Source organism: Oncorhynchus keta, chromosome 28, assembly GCF_023373465.1.
Source record: "Oncorhynchus keta strain PuntledgeMale-10-30-2019 chromosome 28, Oket_V2, whole genome shotgun sequence".
In the NCBI taxonomy this organism is placed as follows: domain Eukaryota; kingdom Metazoa; phylum Chordata; class Actinopteri; order Salmoniformes; family Salmonidae; genus Oncorhynchus; species Oncorhynchus keta.
Genome location: NC_068448.1, coordinates 72,792,382 through 72,805,093, shown reverse-complemented (window position 1 = coordinate 72,805,093; position 12,712 = coordinate 72,792,382). Strand labels below are relative to the sequence as shown.

General features: G+C 47.4%; 1 protein-coding gene and 1 long non-coding RNA gene across 5 annotated transcripts in view; one reads left to right on the top strand and one right to left on the bottom strand.

The window, feature by feature from the left end:
* LOC118361199 (guanine nucleotide-binding protein G(olf) subunit alpha-like) overlaps window positions 1–12,712 on the top strand; it is an 83,284-nt gene that overhangs the window by 15,256 nt on the left and 55,316 nt on the right. For all 4 annotated transcript variants that reach the window (XM_052483865.1, XM_052483864.1, XM_052483866.1 and 1 more), the window contains exon 5: window positions 8,456–8,553. In XM_052483865.1, the coding sequence (XP_052339825.1) occupies window positions 8,456–8,553 (98 nt within the window). The remainder of the gene's footprint in view (window positions 1–8,455; window positions 8,554–12,712) is intronic.
* LOC127912894 (uncharacterized) lies at window positions 9,427–12,327 on the bottom strand. Its single transcript, XR_008083966.1, has 4 exons — window positions 12,292–12,327; window positions 10,978–11,273; window positions 9,724–10,588; window positions 9,427–9,526 (listed from the first exon to the last, which is right to left on the bottom strand). It is a non-coding gene; the product is annotated as an uncharacterized LOC127912894 (long non-coding RNA).

The window sequence follows — 12,712 nt, the reverse complement described above, 5'->3', positions numbered from 1 at the left end:
AAGGGATCAGTCTAAGAAGTAGTGGTGTTTATTGCGTTGTGTGCGAAATGATCCTCTTAATGTTGTTTTGATCTGGTGCTTTTGCTTTAATGTTCAAACTAATTACATGTAAATTTAATGAATTACTTATTTTTTTGTCTTTCTTTAATTCGTTGAATTTAGTCCTATTCTCTCTGGTTTTGCCCAGTTGTGGGCGGTATCTGTCTCGTATCCGTCCGTCTGTGTATTCATACTAGTGGCGGTCCATACTGTATACCAGTCGGTCAAAGATGGACAGTAGAAGCAGTAGATGTTTAGGCTGCAACATAGGTTTCATTTAATTAGGCCTATTATGTAAAGGCACATCGATTTCTGTTAGTAAACCAGCTGGCTAGTGGCTCAGACATGTGGACAAAGAGAGGCCCTCACGGCATTCAAACAAATGAATATTTTCCTCTAAAGCAGGTCCGTGTTTCATGTAAGGCCCTGTTTCTGCCGGGACTCACAACACCGTTTGTCTACCACAGCGGAGATTTCAAAATGCAACTTCCCCACAAACTGTATAGAAAAAATGACAAAGAACAACTTTTAGCCTTGGCCTCCGCTGACGATTTGACATTTGATGTGATGCCTTTGCTGCCATGCTATGCTACCTGGAGGCAAATGTAGATTCGTATCATCCAATTGCCGCCTGCATGTGTAACTTAACGTTGCAAAAATAAAAAAAGGGGGAATTTCTAAGAGCACTTGTACAGTGTTTAAGTTGTTTAGCAAATGGGTTTGTTTAACCTCACGTTTTGTTGAATTTTACTTGAATTAATGAAATTATGCCCTCAACTTCATGCACCATGCCCACGAGAGGGAACGAGTGAGACACACACACACACACACACACACACACACACACACACAAAATGGTTCCCTTCAGATTAGTAAAACAATTACAAGCAAAGTTTCAAACCATATGCTTTAATCACTACCCACCTGCACTTGTTGGTAATTGATAATCACAACCAGTTTATCATGCAGCATGACAAAAGAGTTAGTGTCTTTATGTCTATCTCGTTTTTCAGAGATTGCTTGGCCATTATTTAGGCTAAAATAAATATGGCAAAATATATGGCTCGTGTTGCTGCTGCCTTGGCTCAATGCGTATATTGGCAGTAGATGACATACCCTTGGTCTTTAAAACACTGGGCTTTAAAACAATGCATCGGCAGTTGATTGTGGTTACATAATTGAAGAGCATACATTTTTTTTTTCTTTTTTTTTTTTTTCTTCCATTCCAGGATTTCTTGACATGGTGCCAGTAGCGGCTAGACTAGAATAATCTTAGATTGTTTTGGGGCCTGCCACTTGGCTCCAGTACATTCTCATGTGTTCCGTTTTACTAGGCCTTTTTTTCATCTGCCCAAAGCTGACGTTTGACACTTCAATGTGCAACATCACAACTATTCCTTCAAACATTTAATCTACAAGTGTCTATGTAAACTATTGATGCCAGATGCCGGTATTAAGCTGGAACAATCAATTATATAAAACACACACACTCCTGTTAATATCTCATGTAAATGACGGCAGTTACCAATGGAGACATTTATCTGAGACAACTACAGAAATGTCAGTACATTGGATTAATAAGGTTTGGCCAATATGGTGAGAGCGCGGTGTAAGGCCATTGGTATGAAACGGTTAAGGAACAGTAAGTTATGTGCACAACGTCCCAGTTGCTCTCTTTCATGGGCCCCTCCGTTAGAGGCAGTAAACTGCCTTTATTCACACTGTGTCATGAGCCTCCCTGAAACTGAGCCCTGAGGAGTGTCTCCTGCTTTTTTATATATACATACATATACACACACACACACACACACACACACACACACACACACACACACACAGTTTGATCATAGTAGGCCTCCTTTGTTAAGCCATTGGCGCTTAAGTCTTTTTCACCTTGACGGCTGGACGAACCCGCCAGAATGTAGGGGACAGGGTTGAATAATGGACGAACCCGCCAGAGTGTAGGGGACAGGGTTGAAGGGTGGACGAACCCGCCAGAGTGTAGGGGACAGGGTTGAAGGGTGGACGAACCCGCCAGAGTGTGGGGGACAGGGTTGAAGGGTGGACGAACCCGCCAGAATGTAGGGGACAGGGTTGAAGGGTGGACGAAACCGCCAGAATGTAGGGGACATGTTTTTACATTTTTTTTAACCTTTATTTAACTAGGCAAGTCAGTTAAGAAGAAATTCTTATTTTCAATGACAGCCTAGGAACAGTGTGTTAACTGCCTGTTCAGGGGCAGAACGACAGATTTGTACCTTGTCAGCTCAGGGGTTTGAACTTGCAACCTTCCGATTACTAGTCCAATGCTCTGACCACTAGGCTACCCTGCCGCCCCGGGTTGAATAATGGACGAACGCCAGAGTGTAGGGGACAGGGTTGAATAATGGACGAACCCGACAGGGTTGAATGGTGTATGAACCCGCCAGCGTGTAGGGGACAGGGTTGAATAATGGAAAAATCCGCCAGAGTGTAGGGGACAGGGTTGAATAATGGAAAAACCCGCCAGAGTGTAGGGGACAGGGTTGAATAATGGAAAAACCCGCCAGTGTAGGGGACAGGGTTGAATAATGGAAAAACCCGCCAGTGTAGGGGACAGGGTTGAATAATGGAAAAATCCGCCAGAGTGTAGGGGACAGGGTTGAATAATGGAAAAATCCGCCAGAGTGTAGGGGACAGGGTTGAATAATGGAAAAACCCGCCAGTGTAGGGGACAGGGTTGAATAATGGAAAAACCCGCCAGTGTAGGGGACAGGGTTGAATGGTGGATGAACCCGACAGGGTTGAATGGTGTATGAACCCACCAGAGTGTAGGGGACAGGGTTGGATGGTGGACGAACCCACCAGAGTGTAGGGAACAGGGTTGGATGGTGGACGAACCCACCAGAGTGTAGGGGACAGGGTTGGATGGTGGACGAACCCACCAGAGTGTAGGGAACAGGGTTGGATGGTGGACGAACCCACCAGAGTGTAGGGGACAGGGTTGGATGGTGGACGAACCCACCAGAGTGTAGGGGACATGGTTGGATGGTGGACGAACCCACCAGAGTGTAGGGGACAGGGTTGGATGGTGGACGAACCCACCAGAGTGTAGGGGACATGGTTGAATGGTGTATGAACCCACCAGAGTGTAGGGGACAGGGTTGGATGGTGGACGAACCCACCAGAGTGTAGGGGACAGGGTTGGATGGTGGACGAACCCACCAGAGTGTAGGGGACAGGGTTGGATGGTGGACGAACCCACCAGAGTGTAGGGGACAGGGTTGGATGGTGGACGAACCCACCAGAGTGTAGGGGACAGGGTTGGATGGTGGACGAACCCACCAGAGTGTAGGGGACAGGGTTGGATGGTGGACGAACCCACCAGAGTGTAGGGAACAGGGTTGGATGGTGGACGAACCCACCAGAGTGTAGGGAACAGGGTTGGATGGTGGACGAACCCACCAGAGTGTAGGGGACAGGGTTGGATAGTGGACGAACCCACCAGAGTGTAGGGGACAGGGTTGGATAGTGGACGAACCCACCAGAGTGTAGGGGACAGGGTTGGATAGTGGACGAACCCACCAGAGTGTAGGGGACAGGGTTGGATAGTGGACGAACCCACCAGAGTGTAGGGGACAGGGTTGGATAGTGGACGAACCCACCAGAGTGTAGGGGACAGGGTTGGATAGTGGACGAACCCACCAGAGTGTAGGGGACAGGGTTGGATAGTGGACGAACCCACCAGAGTGTAGGGGACAGGGTTGGATGGTGGACGAACCCACCAGAGTGTAGGGGACAGGGTTGGATAGTGGATGGGATTAACACCATACACTGCAGTATGGAGTAGTCTGGCTCTCTGTGACTTCATATGGCCGGCATAGCATTTGTAAACAAAGTGAGATCAGTCACATGTTTTAGTTAGTAGGCTATTGATAGCAAGATGAAGACCCATTAGGCTTTTTAATCCAAATTAAATGGGGAAGCAGGGAGCCTAGTGGTTAGAGCGTTGGGCCAGTAACCGAAAGGATCGAATCCCCGAGGTAAAAGGTAAAAATCTGTCGTTCTCACTGTTCCTAGGCCGTCATTGTAAATAAGAATTAGTTCTTAACTGACTTGCCTAGTTAAATAAAATAAAACATTTACAAATGTATAATTTGAGTCGCAGACCTCCAGTCTTGTCCGGATAAGCCTGCCCTTCAGACAGACCTCCAGTCTTGTCCGGATAAGCCTGCCCTTCAGACAGACCTCCAGTCTTGTCCGGATAAGCCTGCCCTTCAGACAGACCTCCAGTCTTGTCCGGATAAGCCTGCCCTTCAGACAGACCTCCAGTCTTGTCCGGATAAGCCTGCCCTTCAGACAGACCTCCAGTCTTGTCCGGATAAGCCTGCCCTTCAGACAGACCTCCAGTCTTGTCCGGATAAGCCTGCCCTTCAGACAGACCTCCAGTCTTGTCCGGATAAGCCTGCCCTTCAGACAGACCTCCAGTCTTGTCCGGATAAGCCTGCCCTTCAGACAGACCTCCAGTCTTGTCCGGATAAGCCTGCCCTTCAGACAGACCTCCGCAATGATGTTTTGTAATGCTTGCTGAAGACACTGAATACTACTGTGTAACTGTCTCCCCCACCCAAACATCCTTAAACCAAAATAGACCATTGATAATTGCAGATGAATCCGATATTTATCTGTTTTAGTTCTAAGAAGGTTCCCTGAAATGCCATGTGACATGTTTGTGAACTTTTTTTGGGCTATGGGGTGTTTATTGTCAGGCTGGGATTTCAATACATTCAGATCCATTCTTCTCTTTGTTGGCCAGTGACAAAATAATACAGCAGAATTGGTAACAGGATCAGGTTTTCTTTCTTTTTCTTTCTTACTCTCTCGTCTCACTTGTTCTTTCACTATCTCTCTCAGTCTCTTTCTCAATCTCTTTCTGTGAATCCTTTGTCTGGGGCTCATTTGCTCTGGGCTGCATCACCATTTCCTAACAGCAGAGATTTAGACCAGATTAGTCGACTCTACAGCATGGCATGGCACAGACACAGTCAGTCAGACAGACAGACACAGACAAACAGACCTGCAGGGAGTCAGGCAGACAGGCAGGCAGTCAGACAGTTGAGATTTGCTTATGTTTTTCGACCAGAAAGTGTGTGTGTGTGGTTGTGTGTGTGGGTGTGTGTGTGTGTGTTTGACAGGAAGGGAGGTTTTGAAGTGTAACAGGATGTAGCTGAGAGACGCAGGATCACGCTTCACTGGCGTTGTGACCAGCGCTGTGTCTCCCCTGACGATCTTGTCTGGTGGTGTGTGTGTGTTCGAGAACTATTAGTTTTGTTGATGACTCATCCTAGCCTTATGTATGACAGTAGAGCTATACCTGGGCCAGAAACTCAGGCTCTGTAAAATTACTTAGTGCATAGCTGTGCATTGGAAAATTATATCTAAGAATCCTTTGTCTCATTGTATTCGCCAACTTGGTTTCTAAGCCGAAATACTTTCAAGGGGATCGTTCATGGGACTTCATGTTTGATGTTGTTTTCATAAACTTGATGAACCATTGTATTCAAAAAGGGATGACCGTGAATAACAATGTGGATATTGCTGCATTCACGGTTTATGGAATATGTATCCACATGCACAAACTGAAACACTGGAGCATTTAGTGACAGCAAACCATAGCTGACGGGCAGGCTACCCAAAGGGCTTCATCGAGTGAGTTGATTACTCTTTACACGTGACTGAGAATGTCGTCTCACCAGAACTTTGTCTTTTCATTTTGTCTGTGGTTACCATAACACAACAGTGTTGCAGAAGACACAGGAATAATTCCCTCCCTCCCTACACACACACACACACACACACACACAGACAGTTGTTTTGAGCTGAACGTCCACAACCTCCTTGTGTTCTAGGTCATGTATCAGACCATCCTGAACATGGCTTTTACATGACTGTGATGTCACCCATCACCTGGACATAACTGTGGCCCTAACGACTAGCAGTCACATCCGCCATAGATTGACCCTGTGTTGTGGCACTAAAGACAGCGGTATCCTAGCACAATCTCCCTCTCTGGTCCAATGGTGGGTATACAAGGGATAGTGTTGATACCCAGGGGTCGGTGAGTGTGCCCAGGGAATCTGAGGTGATCGCACTGGTAGTGGTGTGGAGGGACTGGAGGATGCCCGAAAAGCAGCCAGGGACGTCATTAGCCACAGGCCCATGGGCTAGTTGTTTCTAACCCAACTACTAATGACTCTTTTTTTTTTTTTTTTTTTTTCTTCGCCGCATCACTAATGAAGGCTTAGGTTCAGTAAAGGACGTGCTGGTTAAATGGAAGGGCTCCTAATGGGCTTCAGTGTTTTGTTTATGTGTTTTTGTGTCACCAGGTGCTCCCCAGGGCTCAATGTTGGGCCCTGTGAGTTTTGACTGTGGGGACTCACAGGGCTGCTTTAGTATTCCCCATCCCTGTGATAGGCTGCCTGTCAAATAGGGTACATAGGTTCGCTACAGTTTTTTTTTTGTTTTTTTTTTTGCTCAAGTGGGTTTTATTTTTCTTCATGAATTGAAACTGGTTCATAGTTGTGAATTTCACTTTATTATTGTGGATTTCAGTAGACTGGGTACCTCGACTTTTTGCACTCCACAATTAATTAACTTTCTTAGCCAATTTTTGGGGGACAAAATTATAGAAAATTATAGGCTGTGTGCTTGTCAGTCGTTATAGAACGTTCTAGAGCACCCTCATTGCAATCCCTGTGATACTGACAGTCTTAGGTTGAGTCGACAACAGTGCAAGTAATGACTCATATGGGGGAAAAACATCCGATTTTCCTCAGTCATGAGACCGACAGGACCTGTGTTATTGTAACGTAGTAACATGGCAGACGTCAAAGCAACATCCCCATATCTTCTCCATTCTCCCTGTAAACACACAGTACAGCAGCGTCTGGGCTGATACGGCCAGATGAACTGTCTCTGTGTCCTCCTCTCCGCTTAGCGACTTCCTGTTCTCGCGGTGAGATCATCAGCCCTGGCCAGGAAACTGCCCTGGCATGCAGACGCACTCTGCTTTGCATGTGGAGAGAGAGATTCTGACTCGGTGCATCAAAATGTCACCTGTAACTAATGGGAGCAAAGAGGAAGTCTGAGAGGTGCGCTTGTGCTCATATACACAGCTGGATTTCAGTGTGTGAAGGGAGACATTCACAGTAAACCTGTTAAGTGAAGCTTATTAAGATGTAGTTTCGAGGTGTAGGTTATTACCATGAACTATCTTGCATATTTTTGCATTACAGTGTGTGGAGGAATTGTTTTTCTGACGGTAGTATTGAGGTGTGAAAGTAAAAAAGTAAACTGTCAAAATGAGTAAATGGCCTTCTACTGTGTTTTTGTTTCTAGAAAATGGTTGACACGTTTTTTTTTGACAATAGATACACGGTCGATACTGCACAATAGTTCAGCGCAGACTGTTTAGCTGAATCGTGAACAAGCTGCCATTTACAGGGTTGTTCAAACTTCACTCAAGGCCTTGTTGCATCGGCGTTAGCGGACTTTAGCATCTGAGTTTGTTTTGCATCTCTGTTGCCATTTGTTTGGCTGTATTGTGGTTATTATGCTACGACCCCACCGGGGGACTAATTATTGTAAACCCAGCTCTCGGCTCTCTCTAAGGAACAAGCGGGTGGGAAAACAAGTCTTCTCTTTCTCAGAACCTCACTCCCTCCTCTCTTCGCCTTCCTGCCTCCACTCGTCCCTCCCTCCCTCTCTCTTTCCCATTGGTATACTTCTGAGGCAGAAGACGGCAAACAGTGTGTTTTGTGTTGCATCAAAAATAGTATTTTTGATTTTAGTGCTGGTTGGTCCCTAAAACGTTCAGCTTTATATTGTCATGTCTTTCTCAGTTGGGCTTTTTAAAGTTAACCTTTTATATTGGTGTGTCTGTGACTGTCTAGAAGACAACACTGTTAGATGTGAGATCAGCCCGGGCCTCATATGAAACAAGTCCCCTTTCCACCCTCCTCCACTACACAGGCAAGTGAGTGGAAGAGCAGTCTTATCATTGAATAGGTATTTATGGGGATGTTCATTCTCAGGGAAGGGTATAATTCCCCTTCCCCTTATTCTTGTTTTTTTGTGTTGACGTGGTGAATGAAACCAACGTTTTCCACTGTAGTTGTACTTCTCATCCTATAGGACCAGTCAGTTCACCCGCTGCACCACCTGAGTAATGTACACTGATTATCTACCATGCTGCTACAGAGGACACTCACATCAAATGTACTTTCATCTATCATGCAATTGTACAGCAAAGCCAACGTGATGACAAGTTGTCTCTCTTGTCTGAAACCAAAGCTCCTGTTGAAGACGCCGTGCTCCCTGAGCTGTCACGTGTCTCTCCTTCTCCTAACCCCGTCTCTCTCTCTCTCTCGAACAACAGGAGTTCTTTGAGCATGCCAAGCAGCTGTGGGACGATGAAGGCGTGAAGGCTTGCTTCGAGCGCTCCAACGAGTACCAGCTCATCGACTGCGCACAGTAGTGAGTACCCCCTGGGCCCCAACCCTCGTGCCCTCCCCTCCTCCCATCTCTCTCTAACTCTCTCGCCATTCTTTTCCCATTCCCTTTTCTCCTCTCTACCCTTCTCTCCCCAACGCCCCTCTCCACCCTTCTCTCTTCCTCCCTGTCCATTTTCTCCCTCTGTCCTATTCCTTTATCGCTCTCCATTCCCCATCCCTCTTTCCATTCCTATACTTTCCTCCTATATACCTCTCTCCCCCATCCCTCTTTCCTCCTATATACCTCTCTCCCCATCCCTCTTTCCTCCTATATACCTCTCTCCCCATCCCTCTTTCCTCCTATATACCTCTCTTTCCTCCTTATATACCTCTCTCCCCCATCCCTCTTTCCTCCTATATACCTCTCTTTCCTCCTTATATACCTCTCTCCCCCATCCCTCTTTCCTCCTTTATACCTCTCTCCCCCATCCCTCTTTCCTCCTATATACCTCTCTCCCCCATCCCTCTTTCCTCCTATATACCTCTCTCCCCATCCCTCTTTCCTCCTATATACCTCTCTTTCCTCCTTATATACCTCTCTCCCCCATCCCTCTTTCCTCCTATATACCTCTCTCCCCCATCCCTCTTTCCTCCTATATACCTCTCTCCCCATCCCTTTTTCCTCCTATATACCTCTCTCCCCATCCCTTTTTCCTCCTATATACCTCTCTCCCCATCCCTCTTTCCTCCTATATACCTCTCTCCCCATCCCTTTTTCCTCCTATATACCTCTCTCCCCATCCCTCTTTCCTCCTATATACCTCTCTCCCCCATCCCTCTTTCCTCCTATATACCTCTCTCCCCCATCCCTCTTTCCTCCTATATACCTCTCTCCCCATCCCCCTCTTTCCTCCTACATACCTCTCTCCCCATCCCTCTTTCCTCCTATATACCTCTCTCCCCATCCCTCTTTCCTCCTATATACCTCTCTCCCATCCCTCTTTCCTCCTATATACCTCTCTCCCCTTCCCTCTTTCCTCCTCCTATATACCTCTCTCCCCCATCCCTCTTTCCTCCTATATACCTCTCTCCCCCATCCCTCTTTCCTCCTATATACCTCTCTCCCCATCCCTCTTTCCTCCTATATACCTCTCTCCCCATCCCTCTTTCCTCCTATATACCTCTCTCCCCATCCCTCTTTCCTCCTATATACCTCTCTCCCATCCCTCTTTCCTCCTATATACCTCTCTCCCATCCCTCTTTCCTCCTATATACCTCTCTCCCCCATCCCTCTTTCCTCCTACATACCTCTCTCCCCCATCCCTCTTTCCTCCTACATACCTCTCTCCCCATCCCTCTTTCCTCCTATATACCTCTCTCCCCATCCCTCTTTCCTCCTATATACCTCTCTCCCCATCCCTCTTTCCTCCTATATACCTCTCTCCCATCCCTCTTTCCTCCTATATACCTCTCTCCCCATCCCTCTTTCCTCCTATATACCTCTCTCCCATCCCTCTTTCCTCCTATATACCTCTCTCCCATCCCTCTTTCCTCCTATATACCTCTCTCCCATCCCTCTTTCCTCCTATATACCTCTCTCCCCATCCCTCTTTCCTCCTATATACCTCTCTCCCCCATCCCTCTTTCCTCCTACATACCTCTCTCCCCATCCCTCTTTCCTCCTATATACCTCTCTCCCCATCCCTCTTTCCTCCTATATACCTCTCTCCCCATCCCTCTTTCCTCCTATATACCTCTCTCCCATCCCTCTTTCCTCCTATATACCTCTCTCCCATCCCTCTTTCCTCCTATATACCTCTCTCCCCATCCCTCTTTCCTCCTATATACCTCTCTCCCCATCCCTCTTTCCTCCTATATACCTCTCTCCCCCATCCCTCTTTCCTCCTATATACCTCTCTCCCCCATCCCTCTTTCCTCCTATATACCTCTCTCCCCCATCCCTCTTTCCTCCTATATACCTCTCTCCCCCATCCCTCTTTCCTCCTATATACCTCTCTCCCCCATCCCTCTTTCCTCCTATATACCTCTCTCCCCCATCCCTCTTTCCTCCTATATACCTCTCTCCCCATCCCTCTTTCCTCCTATATACCTCTCTCCCCCATCCCTCTTTCCTCCTATATACCTCTCTCCCTCATCCCTCTTTCCTCCTATATACCTCTCTCCCCCATCCCTCTTTCCTCCTATATACCTCTCTCCCTCAAACCTCTTTCCTCCTATATACCTCTCTCCCCATCCCTCTTTCCTCCTACATACCTCTCTCCCCCATCCCTCTTTCCTCCTACATACCTCTCTCCCCATCCCTCTTTCCTCCTACTTACCTCTCTCCCCCTCCCTCTTTCCTCCTATATACCTCTCTCCCCATCCCTCTTTCCTCCTATATACCTCTCTCCCCATCCCTCTTTCCTCCTATATACCTCTCCCCCCATCCCTCTTTCCTCCTATATACCTCTCTCCCCCATCCCTCTTTCCTCCTATATACCTCTCTCCCCCATCCCTCTTTCCTCCTATATACCTCTCTCCCCCATCCCTCTTTCCTCCTATATACCTCTCTCCCCCATCCCTCTTTCCTCCTATATACCTCTCTCCCCATCCCTCTTTCCTCCTATATACCTCTCTCCCCCATCCCTCTTTCCTCCTATATACCTCTCTCCCCATCCCTCTTTCCTCCTATATACCTCTCTCCCCCATCCCTCTTTCCTCCTATATACCTCTCTCCCCCCATCCCTCTTTCCTCCTATATACCTCTCTCCCCATCCCTCTTTCCTCCTATATACCTCTCTCCCCCATCCCTCTTTACTCCTTATATACCTCTCTCCCCCATCACTCTTTACTCCTTATATACCTCTCTCCCCCATCCCTCTTTCCTCCTTATATACCTCTCTCCCCCATCACTCTTTACTCCTTATATACCTCTCTCCCCCCATCCCTCTTTACTCCTTATATACCTCTCTCCCCCATCCCTCTTTACTCCTATATACCTCTCTCCCCATCCCTCTTTACTCCTTATATACCTCTCTCCCATCCCTCTTTACTCCTATATACCTCTCTCCCCCATCCCTCTTTACTCCTTATATACCTCTCTCCCATCCCTCTTTACTCCTTATATACCTCTCCCCATCCCTCTTTACTCCTATATACCTCTCTCCCCCATCCCTCTTTACTCCTTATATACCTCTCTCCCCCATCCCTCTTTACTCCTTATATACCTCTCTCCCATCCCTCTTTACTCCTATATACCTCTCTCCCCCATCCCTCTTTACTCCTTATATACCTCTCTCCCATCCCTCTTTACTCCTTATATACCTCTCTCCCCCATCCCTCTTTACTCCTTATATACCTCTCTCCCCCATCCTCTTTACTCCTTATATACCTCTCTCCCCATCCCTCTTTACTCCTTATATACCTCTCTCCCCATCCCTCTTTACTCCTTATATACCTCTCTCCCCATCCCTCTTTACTCCTTATATACCTCTCTCCCATCCCTCTTTACTCCTTATATACCTCTCTCTCCCATCCCTCTTTACTCTTATATACCTCTCTCCCCATCCCTCTTTCCTCCTATATACCTCTCTCCCCATCCCTCTTTACTCCTATATACCTCTCTCCCCATCCCTCTTTCCTCCTATATACCTCTCTCCCCATCCCTCTTTCCTCCTATATACCTCTCTCCCCCATCCCTCTTTCCTCCTATATACCTCTCTCCCCCATCCCTCTTTCCTCCTATATACCTCTCTCCCCATCCCTCTTTCCTCCTATATACCTCTCTCCCCCATCCCTCTTTCCTCCTATATACCTCTCTCCCCCCATCCCTCTTTCCTCCTTATATACCTCTCTCCCCCATCCCTCTTTCCTCCTATATACCTCTCTCCCCATCCCTCTTTCCTCCTATATACCTCTCTCCCCATCCCTCTTTCCTCCTATATACCTCTCTCCCCCATCCCTCTTTCCTCCTATATACCTCTCTCCCCATCCCTCTTTCCTCCTATATACCTCTCTCCCCCATCCCTCTTTCCTCCTATATACCTCTCTCCCCATCCCTCTTTCCTCCTATATACCTCTCTCCCCATCCCTCTTTCCTCCTATATACCTCTCTCCCCATCCCTCTTTCCTCCTATATACCTCTCTCCCCCCATCCCTCTTTCCTCCTATATACCTCTCTCCCCCATCCCTCTTTCCCCATC